Source organism: Neopelma chrysocephalum, unplaced genomic scaffold (assembly GCF_003984885.1).
Source record: "Neopelma chrysocephalum unplaced genomic scaffold, ASM398488v2 Primary Assembly neopelma1_274, whole genome shotgun sequence".
NCBI classification, from domain to species: domain Eukaryota; kingdom Metazoa; phylum Chordata; class Aves; order Passeriformes; family Pipridae; genus Neopelma; species Neopelma chrysocephalum.
This window is the reverse complement of record NW_020897936.1, coordinates 606,240-624,593: the sequence shown is the minus strand read 5'-3', so window position 1 is coordinate 624,593 and position 18,354 is coordinate 606,240. Positions and strand designations below refer to the sequence as shown.

Sequence of the window (18,354 nt, the reverse complement as noted above, 5' to 3'; positions counted from 1 at the left end):
CCATTCGAAAATCCTGTGCTTTCCCTTCAAGAAAACACGTGCTGCAAAGCACCCACCAGATGGTGCTGGTGATACCTAAAAAAGTGTGAGTGGGCAGCGAGGAGCCGAATTTTGGGGGGTGAGGAGCACTTCCCGTGGGTCCCACCGATGGATGCGGCGCTGTGCGCTCGGGACTTCAGGGATCTACCAACGAGAGCCAGTTGCTTCCTCTCCCTCGGGGGTGATGGAGCACAGTAGGAACACTCATTTCTGCTGCTCAGACATTCCTCGTTTCCCCAAGCAGGGAGCGGGTTTTTATCACCAGTTGTAGGTACTGTCTTGTGGTGGGAAGCAGAAATAAGCTGCTTCCTTCCAGAGTTACAAGCTCATTCTTTCAGTTCTCAGATCAGTGGGGTTTTGTGGGCTGGTATCTAGTGGTGCAGTTCAAGGCTTCGATGCTTACTTGCAATTAAATTCTCATTTTGCTTGTGATTTAATTCTTCAACTCTCTCTTTTTCTTCACTACCCTTTCAAGTCCTCTGTAATTAGCTAAATAAAAGACATTCTTTCTTTCAGCCTTCAGTTTAGTTGCTGGTAGATATGGAAATGTTCTGGATTTGTTTAACTAGCTTTGTTTGAGACCACGGTAGTGCTTTGAAAAAAGTGGTGTATTGTAAAATGAAATGATGATTTTACTCAGCTGAAATGAAAACAAAGCCTCTTGTTACTCTCCTGAGATCCTGTCCTCATTGAAATCTATGTCTAAACATACATCAAGGTCACCCAGCATGAATCTCATTTTCAGTGGGGGGCCACCACCAATGGCAATGGTTCTACTTCTGAAATCGGTCCTTTTTACATTTTGGATCCAGAGTCACCCTGCTCACACCCAGAAGGGCCCCAGCATCTTCCCAGTCTGCCCAGCCCAACAGACCCGTGGTGTTCCCCTATAGCTCCAGTTTGTGGCTCCAATAACAGGGTTAGCATTCCATTTTTATTACAGAGCAAAAGTGTCTGTATTAATGTGCTCACAGTTTCAACATGTTTTAGATATAGGAGAAAAAACATTTCAAACTGTATTGAACAGAAAATATTTGAAGGCATTTTATTTACCCCTTCTGATTGTTTGCATATAAACAGAGTGCTTGGAAAATAATGAAAATACAGGGAAAATGAAAAAAATCTTGACCTGGTTATTCAGGCAAACTGATGATAAAGGCCATCCAGGGGTGAACACTCTGTCAGTACCTTTTACCACTTGTCAGTGTTGGCTAACAGGTGTTTAATTTAGGACAAGGAAGTGCCTTGTCACATAGACAAGTCTGAGTCCAATGAGAAGTCCTTGCTCAGGGCTGATGATGCTCAGAAAATGGAGAATGTTGCAGCAAGGCTGGTCTGTAAAATAATCACATAAAGTGCAGTGTAATCCTTTCTGTCAGCTGATTTATTGTATTGCTATGACTGCAAGGACTGAAAAGAGTTATGGTTTCCTGTCTATCTAAAAGGAAAGTCACTTTTAGGTGTTCTGAGACTGAATGAACATAATTGTAATTAATTTTTTGTCATTATCCTTAAAGTAGAAGTGAAATCCTAGAATGTTTTTAAAGGCTCAACTTTGTATCCAGATTAAAAGTGTCTTTGCTTATCCTGTTTGTGTCCCCAAAACCGTAGTGAAGTCCAGCCTGCATACAGTCTTTTCTTATCATTGTCTTCATAGTCCCATTTTTAGAATTCAGGTTTTACCTCCCCATGTTTTAAAGAAACACAAGTCAACAAATCAATTTTCTTTTCTCCGCTTGAAAGACCTATCTGTTTACAGAATCCCAGAATGGGACAAGGAAATGATTTGTCAGACTTCTCCCAAGTGATCCCAAATGTGCCCCCAACTCTTTCAGCTTGGTTGGAAGTTGAACATGTGATGCAGCAGTGAGGGAATCCACTGTCCTGGTTTCAGCTCTGCCTCTTTGAGCACAGCAGGAAGCTGTCATTAGCTCTCTAATTTCATTAGTGGGCGATTTGCATGGGAAGGAAGTTACTGTCGATGGGGATGTGGCAAGTGATAAACCATGGAGGCCTGAATTCTCAGAAATACCCCTTAACCATGGGCTGGATCCTCACAAATCCCACTGAGACTGACTTAGAAAGTCTCACATGCTGGATAAGGGTCTTTGTCTACTTCAGTTTTTGAAAAGTCATTTGGGGCAACAAGAACCCAAATTGAAGAACTGTGGCAGCTCCCATTTGCTATTGTTGGAGCTGTTGTTTGGGCAGCATTTGTCAGGATTAGGTCAGGAACTGTCTGAGCTTGAGCAGTCAAAATTAGTGAGTTTCTTATCAATATTTGAGCCTTTAACCAATTATACTGTTCCTTATCTGTAAACCAGTGTTGGATTACTGTTATTACTCTGGGTAATAATTATGAGAAGACAAAAAAAAAAGAGAGCATAAGTAGAAAATTGTATTAATGTGTGAAGTGTGCATCTGTTATCCTTTCCATGGATATGAACTGAGTACTGAGCCCCTGTGCTGAGGGGCTCCTGAAATCAGGACAGTCCTCCAGATGCAAACTGGGGAGTGCCAATCAGGGGGAATAAACATTTCCCATTACTAACCCAGCCCTCCACACTGCAAGGGCACTCTGCGGGCTCACCTTCAACCTCACTTCTCTGAAGTTACTCATCTGTGCTCCAGTTCAGCACAGGCAATCTGAACTGCTGAGGGGAACACAGGTTTTTCATTTTGGATTTTCCTCTGGACATGTCCTTGTAGATATAACGTGCTACAGAAGGGCTGACAGAACGTCACACCTTGGGTGTCCTGGAGAACGGGGCAGAGTGCACCCGTAGGGAATGTGCAGCACTGCCAAGGGGCACTGGGGGCTCTCTCCCCAACAGGCTGGAGGAATTGACCAACACAAACTGAATAAAACTTTACTGAGGCAAATGCAAAGCCCATGTGTTGGTAGGGCCTGGAATCCTGGGGAGCTGGAAGTTGAAGGTGAGCCAGCAGAGCGCCCTGGCAGGGTTGAAGGCTTTATTAGTAAAAGGGAAATGTTTATTCCCTCTGATTGACACTCAGGAGTTTACATCTAGAGTAGTGTCTTTTTTTTGGGAGCCCCTTAGTCCAGGAGATAGACTGACAAATTAAGTGTTTAAGCTTCTTCAGAACTTGAAAATGTAGAACTTTTGTGTTCTTTTCCCTTGTCTTTAGGGACACAAAATCTTTGCTTTGACTGGTTTGATTTCTCTTCCTCCTCACAACTCCATAAACTTGCCCATCATTTAGGTCTCATTCATGTTAATAGTAAAGCCAGAAATTATAGTCCTGAATATGATGTTTAAAAACAGCTCTTTAATATGTACCTAATGATATCAACTGTCCAAAAATAGTTTTGGGGCCATCAGGACCAGGATGGTTGGAGTATGGAAGCCCCTGATGTAAAGATAGACGAGAAGAGCTGGGTTTGGTCAGCCTGGATGAGAAGGTGGCAAAGGAGGAATTAAGTTGCAGTCTTCCACTAAGTAAAGGAGTGTTACAGGAAAGATGGAGCCAGATTCTTCTCAGAATTACAGAAGGAAGAAACAGTGCAGCAAAGGAAATTCCAAAGGGACATAAGGAAAAAATTCCTCCCAGTAGGGAATGGTTGTGTGCTGTAACAGGTTGTCCAGAGGACTGGAAACACTGTCCTTGGGGGTTTTCAGCATTCAGCTGGGGAAAGCCCTGAACCACTTGGTGCAGCTTTTGAGTTGGCTCTCCTTTGAATGGGAGCTCAGAGTAGGTGAGCTTCAAAAGTCGTTCCAACTTATTTTTCCTGTGATTCTACAGATACAGGAACCTGAATCTACCCCCAAAGGTGAGGTGACAGAGTGATCTGATGCGTTTCTGCAGGTTCTGCTCCCAAGGCAGGCTACTGAAATAAGATGACTGGCATGTGTTTTGTTGTTCATGTGATCAGTGCAGATTATTTCTGACATGTGAGATGTGCTAACACAGGCACCAGTTCACAGGCCCACTGGCACAAGCAGAGATTGTTTATCTCTTCTGTCCATGGGTCTCATGATCTGTTTAATCTCACTTTAAACTTGCTTTTTCTTCTTGTAAGATAAGGAGAGAGGGGACAGGCAGTTGCTAAATAACAAAGACACTTGGAATTGGTAAACAGACAATGCTGAGGTAAAAGTACCACAGTGTGGCCCACAGCCTTCCTCTGAGTTTAGGTGTGGAATTGCCTAAATGGAACTTCTTTTCTTCTTTTCCACAGATGTCACCTGGCAGTTGCTTCTGAGTTTTTTGTGTAAACTGTTACATTTTTAACCCATTCTGCTCTCACCTAGGCTGCTGCTGCAGTGCTTGGAGGACATGTAGTTTCCAGAAGAAAAAATCGACTCTCTCAGCCTGGCAGGCAGCAGTTCCCAGTGACCCTGTGTGCTCCTTCTCATGGTAGGTAACCAGCACTGAGCAATGTTCTGTCTGTGCTTCACTGCAGAGAGGGAAAATAAAGAATCAAGAGCTGCTAAGTGCATAATGGCTGAGAACTGCAAGGGAGATGGAGCAGTGATGTACTGCAGTGTATAACTGCAGTGGGAGCCATCAAAAGGAATTAAAGACACAGTGCTCCCAAGTTTTGTTGTGCACAGGAAGTTGGAAATGGAATTCTGCAAAAATGGTATAAAATTCTCCAAATGCTCTGTATTATTTGAGTTGCAACTGTTCAGAACTAAAAAAAGATGTCAAGCTCCATCTTGCAAAATTCTAAAGGGTTTTTGTGCAAATAGGAAACACCCTTTGCCTGGAAAATTATCATACTCCCAAAGAAAAAAATCGTGATTTTATGAAGTATTCAAGCTTCTTCAGAACTTGAAAATGTAGAGCTTTTGTGTTCTTTTCCCTTGTCTTTAGGGACATAGAGATTTGGAATCTTTACTTTGACTGGTTTGATTTCTCTTCCTCCTCACAACTCCATAAACTTGCCCATCATTTAGGTCTCATTCATGTTAGTAGTAAAGCCAGAAATTATAGTCCTGAATATAATGTTTAAAAACAGCTCTTTAATATGTACCTAATGCTATCAACTGCCCAGAAATACCTTTTGTTTTAAAAAAGAAAGAAAAGTGTATTTGAAAGCTGAATGGCTCTAATAGCAGTAGAGCTTGTGATAAATCCAGCTATTTGATGTTTGTGTAAATTCTGGTCCCCCATGTCTGTGTGATCTTCTGGACCTCAACACCTTTCTCTCTGGTTTGCTACTACATGGCTGTACCCCACTATGGAGTGTTATCACTGCCTGATGTGCATTTATGTTGCTAAATGCTGCATTTATTGTTAGATTCTTCCTACCTTCTTTCCTCGTTTCCTTCCTGTCTGTGTTTTTAAGTGTTACAAAATTGAAAATACTTGTAGCACAAATGGAAAAGTACTCAAAAGAAAAAGAAGGAAAAATTTAAAACATAATTATTTAGTTCTTGGTGAAGAGAGGGAAGAAAACCATAAAAATCTTAGTGGAAGAAAGTGGGGTTTTTTTCTAAAAGTGGGGGGGTTTTTTGTAATGGACTATGGGGGTGTAGTGGAGCATTTTGCTTTTGGTTGATAGTGAGACCCAGCAGTTGTTTCATAGCTCTTTGTTGCTGATGTAAAAGGGAGGCACTGCTTTGTGGTCTGCAGGATTCATACCCAGGGCCTCTGAGTGTGCAGGGGTGGGAGCTGGAGAAGCCTGGGGAATGTTCAGTGTCAGGAGATGAGAGAAGGCAAGGGCAGTGCTGTCACTGTCCACAGACAAGCCACTATAGCCAGTGGCAGTTCTTCAAATGTTAAACATGCTTGGTGTACAGATTGAACTATGCAACACTCCAAAATCAGAAGCATTTCTTACAGTTCTGGTTTCATGTTGTTTTTTTGAAAGTGAATCTATGGCTGCAAAACTGTCTGACTGGGAGAGCAAAGCACTTCATCAGTAGTCAGGAAATGTGTTGCTGCTCGACTGTAAAATGTTATCCATGTTCATTCTGCTCCAGCCCATTTCAGATAGACCCTCTGTCATCTGCTCTGGAGGTTTTTGTGCACAGCTATGAGATGTTAAGTCTGATTTCCTGCAGCTTTTTTATGTACTACAGTGAGAGAAAAACAGTGCAGAAGAGACTGGGTTTCTGAAAGTCAAAAATATGTTAAGTCACTGAAATATGTTAAGTCTGACACTGGGCAACTTGCAGAGAGCACATAAATGGATTAGCAGGATTAAAACCTCTTGAAGAGTAACTTTGACATTTCCATTTGTTTTCAGTTTGGGAGAGTAGCAGGTTTATCCTGCTGGTAACAGAATAGCAGGTGAGTTTCTGAATGCTTGAAAGACTTCAAAATGCTAATAGTTTGCAGCACCATAGTGATTTCAGACATTCCTGGTGTATGCTCTTGTCCTTGTGCAGGAAAACTAAGTGGGAGATGAATTTGCTTGTGAGGACACTTGTTGAGATGTTTTGGTAGCAAGCACAACATAATTAACGATGACTATCTTGGAATAAGCCTTTTTGGAAAAGCATTTATGCAGCACTGAACACAATCCAAACAGCTCCTCTTCTTAGCCTTGTAAGTACTTGATGAGTACCCTTAGTGGGCTGTAGCCTGTTTTTTTTCAGTTAAACACATGACTCTTGAAATTTTCTTATTGTATCACAAATGTCAAAGGACATCAAACCGAAATCCTTTTTTTACAGAAAGTATTCTTTTGAGACATTCCATTAAAAAAAATAAAGTGCTTTTAGTTTCTGTGTTATAATCCATTGTCTGTGAAAGAATTTCATGTTTAGTTTAATACTCATACTAATTGCAAAGTGAAGGAAGGCCCAATTTGACATATCTTGTACATTGAGTTCCTTCCACAGGTATAAATAAGCCTCTCTTCCCGGGCTGTCAGTGTAAATAAAGTTCATCGGATTAGGTCCTGCTGCTTTCCATATTTAGAGTGGAAACATTTCAGCTGACATGGTGGACTACAGAGCAAAGCTTTAAATCTATCACTTTTGATTTGAACTAGCATCAGACATCTCTGATGTGATGTCATAGAATAGCTCTATGAACTGAAACAACTCCAGCAATCTCTAACCAAACTATTCACTTTTTTAAAAAGCACGTAGGGCCTTTGGGAAATGGATCTTTTCCATGACTGCAGGTGTTAAATTTCCATGGTGTGCTGTCTGTAAGATGTACAGTTATTTATGCCTTACACAGTATGCTACTTTTGTGTGCTTTGAGATGGGTGCCTCCTGCTCTCCCCAGGGAGCAGACTGTGCAGGACCTTCACAGTGACTTTGCAAACAGTGTGCCTGCACTCCACTTGCTCTTTTGTGGGGGTGTATGCTCTTGGTTTTTTCATAATCTGAGTTTGGCCAATTTGATTTCATTGCAAAACATGGAGGATGATGAACAGATGTGTCATTTCATATCATGGATTGGTCCATTTCAGAACCAGTTTAAGGGTCTTTCGCTTCCATACTGTGCCAAATATTCATTTGTTGTCCATTATCCTGTTGAAAGAGATTATTGCCCTTTCCTCCCCCCGTGCTGATTTCAACCAGGTGGTTACACAGATCTGATCCAGGCCACACAAACCTTCGAATCAGCTCAACTGCTGAAGTAGAAAACTCCAGTGTGAGACAGGAACCTTCATAACAATGTTTGTTTAAAAGGTTTCCTAATGTGACAGTACTCTCCTAAAACCACAAGCTCTTTTGGAAAATCTATTAAACTTGTGCTTCTCAGTCACAGAGCTGTTGAAAGTGCCAGCATGGTGCATGTTTCTGTTCCCTAGGCTAGTGGAAATGGCCCATGAAGTGTTATACAAACACAGGGGAGGCAAGAACATCAGCTTAGTTTCCTTATTTTTCCACTGGGGTTTTTAGTCAGCAGGTTCTGTTGCACTGATTGCTCTCATCTGGCTCTTGAATGCGAACATCCCCTGGGTGCTGATGACTTGTAAAAATTCAGAATGATCCTTAAAATATACCAAGAACAGTTACAGGGAGCTCAGACATGTCTTAGAATCACAGATCCAAAAGGACGAGGTTAATTCTTTACTCACATTCTACATTTTGTTCTGAAGAACAGATTCACTTTCTGAATTTCTGCTTTCTGAAGAGTATGTCCCCATTTTTGTTCTTTGCCAAAATTTTACCAAAATGCCCTTAGTCATCCTTCCTGAGTAATGCAGCCCAGCATCACTCCAGAGAGTTGTGCTGTCATACCATGGTGCCTCTTTGAGAGGTGGCATCACAAGGATTGGTGAGGATGCCCCTGTGTCATTCACTGCATTGACACGTGTGGGGGCTGAGGAAGAGGAATAGTTTTTGTGTTCCTTGACAGCATTCTTGTTGGCTTCATTTAAACTACAGTCCAAATCAAAAATGTTTAGCATATGCTACTATCTGTCTATCTGTATGTCTCTCAGCTTTGATCATAATTCTCAAACAAGGTGCTGGGTCAGGACACGTTCTCAGCTCAGCCTTGGTACAAGTGACTGCTTCAATAGCTACCACCATTTGAGAATATGGCCCACAACGTGGTGATGACTTTTATAGATGAAAAAGGCAAGTTAGGGTATAAATAGAAGTAATTTGTTCTGTTGCAAAGGTCACAATATTTTAAACTCAAAACAGGGTGGTTTCTGTCCCAGATATTTTCTGTTCTGCAGCTCACTCAATGATAAAGCACAGGAGGCCATGCAGTAATTGCAGTGTTTTACTGCCATCTGACCAGATGCAATGAAGTGACTCTGGAGAGCAGGTGTACATGGAATTTATGAAGCTCTGCTTTGTAAAGTAGCTTGTCTGATCACAACACCTTAAAGATTGTTCTGTTCATGCTCTTCTGTTCCATTTGTCAGCTTCTACCTCAGCCTTGTTCATTTAAGCCAAGCCATGTCATAAAACAACATCCTACATCAGCTGCTGTCAAAATTCTTGTCAAAAATGCCATTTTTACCTTCCTTGGTTTTGCCTAGGTGTAATGAATGTTTAGAGAAGAAGATATTTGTGATCCTTTAGTCTCTGTGCCCTCCCCTCTACAATCCATCAACCTGATCCCACAAACTGTTTCCACAAATGTGATTCTCCTGCAGAGCATGGAACTTTTATTCTCCCATTTCCCAGCACAACTTGAAGTATGTCAGAAGGTGTCAACTACTTTTCTTTGCCAGCCTGAGAAATTTCACTTTCTTGATTATGGCTGTGCTGACCAGAACAACAAATGTTCTTCATCTCTGTATATCAATCTCTTCCACGTTGTTTTGTTTTAGATTTTCAACACATTTTTTGTGCCTCCTCTAATCATCTGCAAGCAAGCACCTATTGCAGCTTTATTGAGGGACAAAGGGATGAACCTAAAAAAAAAATAAATGAATAAAAAGTATGACTGTGTAACTAAATCCTGTAAATTAGTGATGTTTCTGACTTACCTCACAGTTACATATCAACCATCCCTGTGTATGTTTCTGAAATGTATCTCTGTTTTCCTGTGCTCTCATCCATTTGCTTTTCTGAACCAGACTCTCTAACAAAAGCCTGGCTCATGCCTTCTGAAGCCAAATAGATATTTCCTAGTCAAGAATTATTTCACTGTTGTTTTAAAGCACCTTGTCTATTCCTCCTTTCTCCTTTCTTTCTCTTCTTCCTTCTCTTTCTTCTCTTTCTCCCTTCTCTCCTAACTGCCTCCTTTTACATATTTAGGCAGAATGGTACAAAACAGATACATTGAGATATTAATGGGAATTCATGGAGATAATACACACCACACCTTATCTGCCACTACCCTCATTCCCTAATTACTTAGACTCTAACTTGTGGTCTTATGGCTTTTTTCCTTTTCAGAGCTTGACTCTCCTCCCTGGACCTGCTCTAGGCACACTTGCCATCAGCAATTATCCTTTAGGATCCCACCAGGCCTCTAACCCAGGGTCTGCTGAGGACCATCTGCTCTTTTCATGTGCCTCTCTACTGATACCAAAACAATTTCCATCTGACTGCCCTGTGCTTTGCACAAATAAAAACCTTTCGGGCTGCCGCTTCTAAAGTAGATTTACCTTCAATCACCATTTATTAAATCTCTGTCCATTAAAAACCATAGCTTGCAGAGTCTGTGTGCATTAAGCCTGATTATAGAGTCAGTAGAGAAGAGGGAGGGGGACAGCAGTTTGTATCAGTGTATTTCCTTGTTTTTCTGCTTGGCTGGCTGGCTGGTAACACTTGGGACAGGGTGCACATTGGAACAGGAATCTCACAGTTTGGCTTTGGTTTTGTTTTATGCACCTGTCTCTCTTTTTATTTTAGCTGTAACTTAATGGTTGTTGGCTTCAGGAAAAAAACTGCTCAGACTACATGACTAAAATCCTAGTTTTCTTTGGTTCTGGGGTACTAGTTCCCTTATGGAGGGTAAAGGCCAGGGGATTAAGAAAGGAAAAGGAGGAAAGTTGGCGGGTTCCTTACGGAGGATGAGTGGCTCCTTCAAACGCACTTCATTTAAAGGCTCTGCATCTGGATCACAAAGGGTAAGTCTGCCATTTCCCAAATAGTGCAACCTGAGGGAAACAGCTGGAGGCATTGTTTGCCCCTTTATTTTTATATCAACTGGTACTGTTATAAATGGGAACAATTCCCTTTCCCTATGTGCTCTTTTAAGTCTCAGAGGTATCACTTGTGTTCTTTGCACTGGTTCTGGCAATGGATCTTATTCCTGTTGTGGGGGTTCTTTCACAAGTTCCTCTCCTAAAGATCTTTGAGTTAAATGTCACTGTACAGGGCTAGCCTGTAATTATTCCTATCCATAGTCAAAATCATATTTGGATGACTATTGATACTTAGTGTTCATGCCAAATTTCGATGCAGTAAATGAGAAGACTGGTAGGATGTAGACAGGATTTTGATGTGATTCACTCAACTATAGCAGTCAGATTCCATGAGAAATACAGTTTGTGGCTAGAGCATTTGCTGTGTAGGTTATGAATGAAAGAGGAAAGAGGGAGAAAGAAGACATGAGATGATTGATTTATAGTGTATGAGCTCACTGTTGTTATCATTAGCTTGCATGTAGTAGACGAATATTATGAGTTTGTTTCTTCAGTTTTCAGCTGTGAGGGGGATTCATATACATATATTAAAAAAATCCATGAATTCATAGATTCTTTTACAACAAATATAGACTAACATCAACTCAGGATTACTTAGATTCCAGCTCAACTGTCCTTTTTCAAACTGATTCCATTCAAATAATGAGAAATAGTTTTTGTCTACTCTTTGAACCCCTACAACCTTCTTACCTCTAATTTCTGCTGATCCTTGTCACCCTGTTAGAGTCAGATTCTAATTAAAAGGGTGAAAGGGAGTTTGAAGAAACATAAACTGAGAGAAAAATGTCACACAGGAAACTGAGCGTGCAGGTGACTTGCAGCCTCTCTCTTGGAATAAAGTGATGTCCAGTGAGGGTTGGTGTGTGCTGACTGTGGGCCCTGGGCCCTTCTCTGCTCAGGGGATTGTTGAGCTGCATGGAATGCCCACATTCCAGGCCCTGTTACAGACACTGCTGAGTACTAGATGAAAAAGGAATGTTTCAGCTGTAATTTCCTTGGCACCAGGGCCAAGCCTAAACATTTAGAATCCAAATGGAAAGTGTTTGCGGCGGGTTCAGCTTTTTCTCCTCTGGTGGATATAAAGCCAAGTGGCACATTGAAATGTCAGCTGATACTCAGCAGCAGTGTCACTTCATGTAACTTTTCCCATTACTTGCACAGCTGCTTCTTAGGTGCCTCATGGCTTTGTCCAAATAGTGTGAAAAACCAGGCTGTCCTCCAAGAATCTGGAGTTCTGTGAACAACTGTGTATTTCTTGCTTTGTCAGCCAGATGGCTTCCACAGGCTGGTAGTGTTAACTTTATTTATTGAATAATACAAAGAAATAATGATAAAGGAAATTAAAGAAAAGGATTGCATTTTTAAAATGTTGTTTTGTGATTTAAACTCACTTGGAAGTGGCAAATCAGAATAGTAAACCTATAGTGCAGGCATAGTGCCCCAGGTGCAGTCAGCATTTTTTCTTTAACATCCCCAAGCCCACTTTGGTACTGCAAAGCATCCAGCATTTTACTTCTTGACTGGAGTTAGGTCAGAGTAAAATACACACATAAAAATTGCTTGATCTTGTCCTACTAATCCCGTGGGAAAGACTAGTCAAGTGAAGGTAAAAGAAACATAGTACAGATTTTGTTTTTCTTAACAAGATTTGACTTCTCATTATGGGTAAATTTTGTCTTTTAAAAACTTTAAATTCCTTTCATGGCTTGCTTATTTTAGTCTTCCTAATTCTTTTAGTATTTATTTGCTTTAATGTTCATTTTAAGGACAGAAACTTTACCTTTCATGAAAAAAAGTTATTTCTAGAGTTGATTAGAAAACTGTTTTTAGGCTTATGTAGTCAGCTGGGAATGCTACTTGTGCTAGAAATGATGTTGGCTGGCTCTTTGAGGTTAGTAGCTCACTGTCATCACCCAGGGAAGTGGAAGTGCTCATCTCTGAGAGCAGGAAATCTGAGCATTGTTGTGTTTGAAGATGTTTTGTATTGAATGTAAACTTTTGTTGATGATACAGCTGAAAGCAGGAATTGAAACTGGTCATGAATGTGTGTGCTTTGTAGGGGTGTAGTGCTTTGGGATCCATCTGGAAAACCTACACAGGAAATGGTTAAAGCAGTGGGATGTAGCTAAACAGAGAGGTTTGAAATGAAAATTTCACCTGCTGCTCCAATCTTTTTTCCCTTTTGCCATTCTCAGAGACAGTTTCCTGAGGAATGGGCACCAGTGTGTGATCCTGGCCCGTGATTTTAACTTCCAGTTTTTACTGCAGTAGTGCTGAGTCCCAAGAGTGCCTGGAATGTATCTCTGCCCAGCTCCCTGCTCAGCTCTCCTGTGTAGCCCCCTGGGTTTGGCAGCAGTGCTGGGGAGGAAGATGACATTTTATTTCTTGAGTGGTTTTACAAACCCACCCTTGCTGTGCAGTTACGGGTGTTATTCTCTACCTCAGCAGAGAGTGCTCTGACATGTGGAACCCGTGGTGTTTGTGCCTGTGTGTGCTTACAGCTGTGTTTGGGGGTTGTTTCCTGTAGACATCTCACTTTATTAAAAAAGGAAGCAACTTATCTGGATGTACATCACTGGTCTGTCATTCCCACTAATGGGAATTACTTCAATTTACTTTTCTAGTACTAAACAATGCTTTCATCTCTGCTTACTGTCTCCATTGGCTTGATTTAAATGTCTTCAAGATGTACCTACCATGACTGATTCTCTGTTCCTCTGAAGAGAAAACCATTTTATTGAAACAGCTTTACTCTGCATTTATTTCTCCTTGCCTATAATTCTCTCATGCTTGTAAATTCTCTGTGATAATCTGTATAAGGGTATATTCAGTACAAGCCTTCCAGATGCTCAGATTTAAGCCTTTATAGAGCCACCAACATATTTTATCGGTCCTGGTTATCAAATGTGGTGTAACAAATAACAGTAATATTCAAAAAAATTAAATTTTTTAGAATATTACAAAATATTTTAAAGAATATTTTCTCTAAATACATTAGAAAACTTTGAAATCCCAACAGCACTATTATAGAAAGTATAATGGATTTTTAAAAAATCTTTTAAGGTAGTACAATATTGGATTAATTATAGTGATTTATTGGAAATGATTTGATGGATTACAAAGGAGGAAAGATTATTAGACCTTCAGACTACTGCAAATAACTTGTCCTATGTTTTGTAAATGACCAGACAAACCAGTGATTCTCTTGGATCAGAGAGAATTTAGCTTCTAGGCAGAAAACCAATTCTTTCCCTGCAAGTCACTGTTTTGATCTCTCTTACCATTCATTATGAAGTTTGAAAATTAGTATGAAATCCCTTGAATTTAGTTACAGTTGGTAAACTGTGTGTTTTATGTACTTTCTTATTGTAATATTAAACTTTGAACAGGAAAAAAAAGATTAACAGGATGAATTTACTTTCTGCTCCTCAATTGTTTGTCAAGAAGCTGTGATTTCCTTCAAATTACAAACCTTTTGATGGTTTATAAAAGATTAGGCCACAGGTATGTTTGGAATTTTCCTGGAACTGGTTAATACTGCACTTATGGTTAGATAGATCACTTGGTAACACTGAAATAATTTTTATACACATTCTTCTTGAGAGTTTCACATTTTTTTCCCTCAAATTTCTGCTGTGATTAAGAAATTCTCTTTGTGCAAATATTTTGGCCAATGTCTCAGTGGCTCCAGAGATACAACTGTATGTTTCCCATTTTTAGGAGTCAGATGAGTGATGGAAGTAAAAAAACAACTGGGACATAATAAAATTCATTTCTGAGTACATCAGAGCAGGTTCTCCTTTAATGCCCCCCAGAAAATCAGGACAATAATTAAACTGTCATCACAGGTAGATTTGGCCAGCCAATCTGAATAGCAATTGGAAACAGAGTTCACAATTGGCCAAGTGAATTACAAAGCTTTGTTTTGCTGTGACACGCCATGCAAAGGAAGAACATCAGTGTAGGAGAGGATTTGTCCAATTTTAATTGTAGAACCAAAAGATTCTCCTTGACATGTCCATGACCTTTTTCTTGACACCCTGTAAGTTTCTTCTCAAGCCAGACATGGTCAGGTATGGCTTTTAGGAATCTCTTTGTTGTCAGGAATTGTTCCTGAGGAGCTGAGTGTGTTCTGCAGGAGTGAGTTCCCAGCTCAGCTGCAGACACGGGGCAAAGCCCCTCTGTACAAGTCAGTGCCTTGCAGACCTGCAGCAGGAGCAGATGGTGGGTGTGCACAGCAAGCCATGTGTGATCTGTGGGATGAAGGAAATGTTCCCACACAGGCTGTTCCAGGGGGGACAGGGCCTGGGGTCAGTGAAGGACTCCTGTACTGTACAGTGTTACCCCTCACAGACCCTGCCCCGAGCGCTGCCACTGCCACTGTGACATCCTGGGGACTTCCAGCAGGGTGAGAGTCATGGCTTTGTGGGAGCTTTTTGACATTCTTAGTTTAAGCCCAAATGTTTGGCAAATTTTTAAAACTAATGATAGCTGCTACTTAAGAGGAACATGTGTGTATCTCACAGAACATGTGTATGTTGGACCAGCACTGCCTAAACCCCACAACTTACAGCCAGTGCAGACTGTCCACCAGCAGGACAAATACATGATGTGACTTTTGTACAGAACTCATGTCATTTGCTGAATGTCAGAATCACCTTGTGAATTATGGAATAATGGTTTTTACTTTTCAGTGCCTTGGTGCTGTTCTGTCCAGCAGTTTATATTCACTTCTGGCAATTGTAGGATCTGCTTGCATCTGTGTCTTTTGCAACTGGGCTTCGCTGCCTGATCCCCAACACAAATTCCACCTCACTGAATAAAAACCTGCCATGGGTGCTTGGTTCATGCTGCACCTCTTGCCAGTGCTTGCTCACCAGCATCTCTCCAGTGATGGACAGACTGCAAACGAGCCTTGTGCAGTTCTGAACAGAGAAAAATCAGGGCAGAAAGCCTCAAACAGTTTTCACTTTGAGTTAGTTCTTGTAGTTTTGTTGAAGGAATCTGTCAAGGGTGGATACCTTTTAAAAACTGAAACAAATACTCATGAATCCTGAAAATCTCTCTCTCACTGGCTTTCAACCACAGAGAGCAACAAGGGCATATTAGAGTGCTTCTGAGGGGGTCACTGGACAGTGGCAGGAGACAGAATACAGAATGGGACTGTAAGTGGCACTGTGCTCCAGATGGCTGCCCCTTTGTTTTGCCTAGAACACACAAGTATGGATAAACAAAGGAAAAAGCAATTTTGCTGGGAAGTGGCATTAGTTCATGTCTCATGTAGAGACAGGAGGTCAGGTGATCTTGCAATAATGTTTGGGGTACTTACTGCTCTCCAGTCCTACGTTTGAAGAATCAAGCACTGCCTCAGTGAACAGAACCTTGTGGTCTTTTTCATTTCAGACTCTACGTTCGTAGAATCTACCACAGGTGATTAAGATTCTTTTAATTTAGTCCTTAAAACTGAGGTGAAAAACATAGGTAGCAGAGCAAAAGGAAGAGTCAGAAAGCATTGAAAAAGAAACATTTCATGGGCAATGTGGGGGATTGCAATTTAACTTCACTAGTTTGTTGCTACTTGGTGAAATTGGGCAACTCACTTTTCCTCTGTTTCTCTTCCGTGTCTTGTCCACTTCACAGAAATAGTTTTGTGTTGTATGCGGGTCCCAATCTCTAGTGCAGCTTCTGTGATCTACACTAATGGAAAAGTTAGAAAAGCTGGAGCTGGTTAAAAACTAGTCTAGTGTTCCTCTGATATCTCCCCACTTCAAGCCTCCATTTAAATAAAAAGTAAGCAATGAGATAAACTGCTTAAAGGCTTACATTTGGACCCCAGTTTTACCTCCTAGTATGCATGTTATTTTTTGTGTTGCCAGTACTTCTGTCTGCCCTGTGCTTTTGCCAGCTGTTAGCAGACAAATTATTGACATTAAGCAGCTGAAGTGTCAGTGTAGGGTTAGCCACCTGTCCAGGTTGGAGATGGGAGAAGTCCTGTCGACAGGGTGCAATGAGGAAGGCACTTTGTCCTGGGAAGTGGCATGAAGATGAGAGGAAACAGCAGAATGTGAATGTACTTATTTCTGAGGAGTGGGAAAGGCATCAAAACCAATGTTACATAAACAATAACTGGTTCGTCAGCAGGTGAAAAGGGAGGTAAAGAGGATTAAAGACAGGTAGTAGAGACTGTGAAAGGCAGTTGTATGTGCCAGATTGCCCAGGCTAGAGGCAGGTTCAGACAGTGCTGTGGAGGCAGCAGCTGACCAGCTGAAGCAGATCGGGTAACCCAGACAGAATATAAGATAAAAGGGGACCTCTGAAGGACTTCAGCAAATTTGGGGAGAATGAAAGAGCAGTTGTTGCTGAGCAGATGCTGTGCAGATTGAAGGAAGAGTGGGAGAGCAGTGAATCAATCACACCGCCCGAGACTGAAGAGCTGCTTCTCAGCGCTTGGGCTGTGCCATAAAACTGGCACACATATAGTCTGTAAGGTCAATCTAACATCCAAAGGAGTTAAAACCAAAGATACAGTGATGAACAATTGCAAGAGTCTTGTATTTAATGAAACAAGGAGACTGCAGGTATGGAGAATGTAGATTTTTTTCTGTAACTATGACAGCTGATTTCCCTGCTGCAGCTGGTAGTGTCTTATCCAAAATTCAAGAAACTAATTAGAACCTTGTTCTTAATGGTAATCTCATAACCTTTAATGGATATTACTGGCCTTTTCTGCCAGTAATTTTACTTTTTTGGAACAACATGAGACTTTTTGTGATTTTTAATAGCATTCCACCAACATGTGATCCAATAGGAGTTTCTCTGGAGTGTGCAGATGCAGTGATTTATGGTGTGTATCCAACAATTAAAGCGACTGCTCCTCCAAAACCTGGCTCACCTAACAGGTTTTTTATACTTCATTAGAAAATAATATGCTCACAGTGTTGATTCTGATTTGTTAAAATTCTGTTACAATCCTAAATCTGCCTCATTAAGTTTCCGTCAACTAGATCATATTAGAAGTTTTAAACTGGATGCATTCCCAGGTACTGAAGATCTTGCATGGCCTTGAACATTCCAAAAGAGAACATTCAGTATCACCAAGACAATATACTTGTTCTTTCGATGTAAATAGGAAGCTACAAAAGCAATTTTTTACAGTCCCAATAAAAATTAACTAATCAACTGATTACAGTGACAGTGTCTCTGTTATGTAAACATAAGTGCCTTAGATTTTACAGATGAAGTTGAATGTAATTTCACCATGTCTTTGTTATCACCTGCTTTCTTCAACCTCTTTGTGAAGGTGTGCTGGAAAACTATCAGTTTGTATGATGTCCTCTTGGAAATGACATGAAAAGGCAGCCTTGTTCTAGAAAGATTAATCTCTAATAATAGCACAGTAAAAGATGTAACAGCTGGTATGGATTAATATTCCTTAATATCTACTTTCATGTGATTAATAGCTGAATGGCTTAAGCCCCTACCAGTGGAAAGCAAACAGTGGTTACTAAGCTCTACTAAATGCACTGTTTGTAATTTTTTTAACAGAGTAGGCATTGAAACGTTTTTCATTTTTTTATTTCCAGTGTTCTTAGTTGACTTTAATTTCCCTCCTTCTCAATTTTTCTGTCACAGGTCATGTATTATAGATCTTCTTTCACAAAAAAGAGAGCAGTAAGTTGTTCAAGGGTTCATCCTCTGTTGTTTCTGATACACAGTACCCAAGGCAATCATCAGTACTAATACAATCATTAGTACAATCAATCTAA

At 40.7% G+C, this 18,354-nt stretch overlaps 1 protein-coding gene across 1 annotated transcript in view; it reads left to right on the top strand.

The window, feature by feature from the left end:
• The first annotated feature begins 4,326 nt into the window (after positions 1–4,326).
• The window catches only part of TRPM1 (transient receptor potential cation channel subfamily M member 1), a 79,477-nt gene continuing 65,449 nt past the window's right edge, over positions 4,327–18,354 (top strand). Inside the window, exon 1 of the mRNA XM_027704388.1 lies at positions 4,327–4,419. Coding sequence (XP_027560189.1) covers positions 4,417–4,419 — 3 coding nt within the window. The 5' untranslated portion in view covers positions 4,327–4,416. The remainder of the gene's footprint in view (positions 4,420–18,354) is intronic.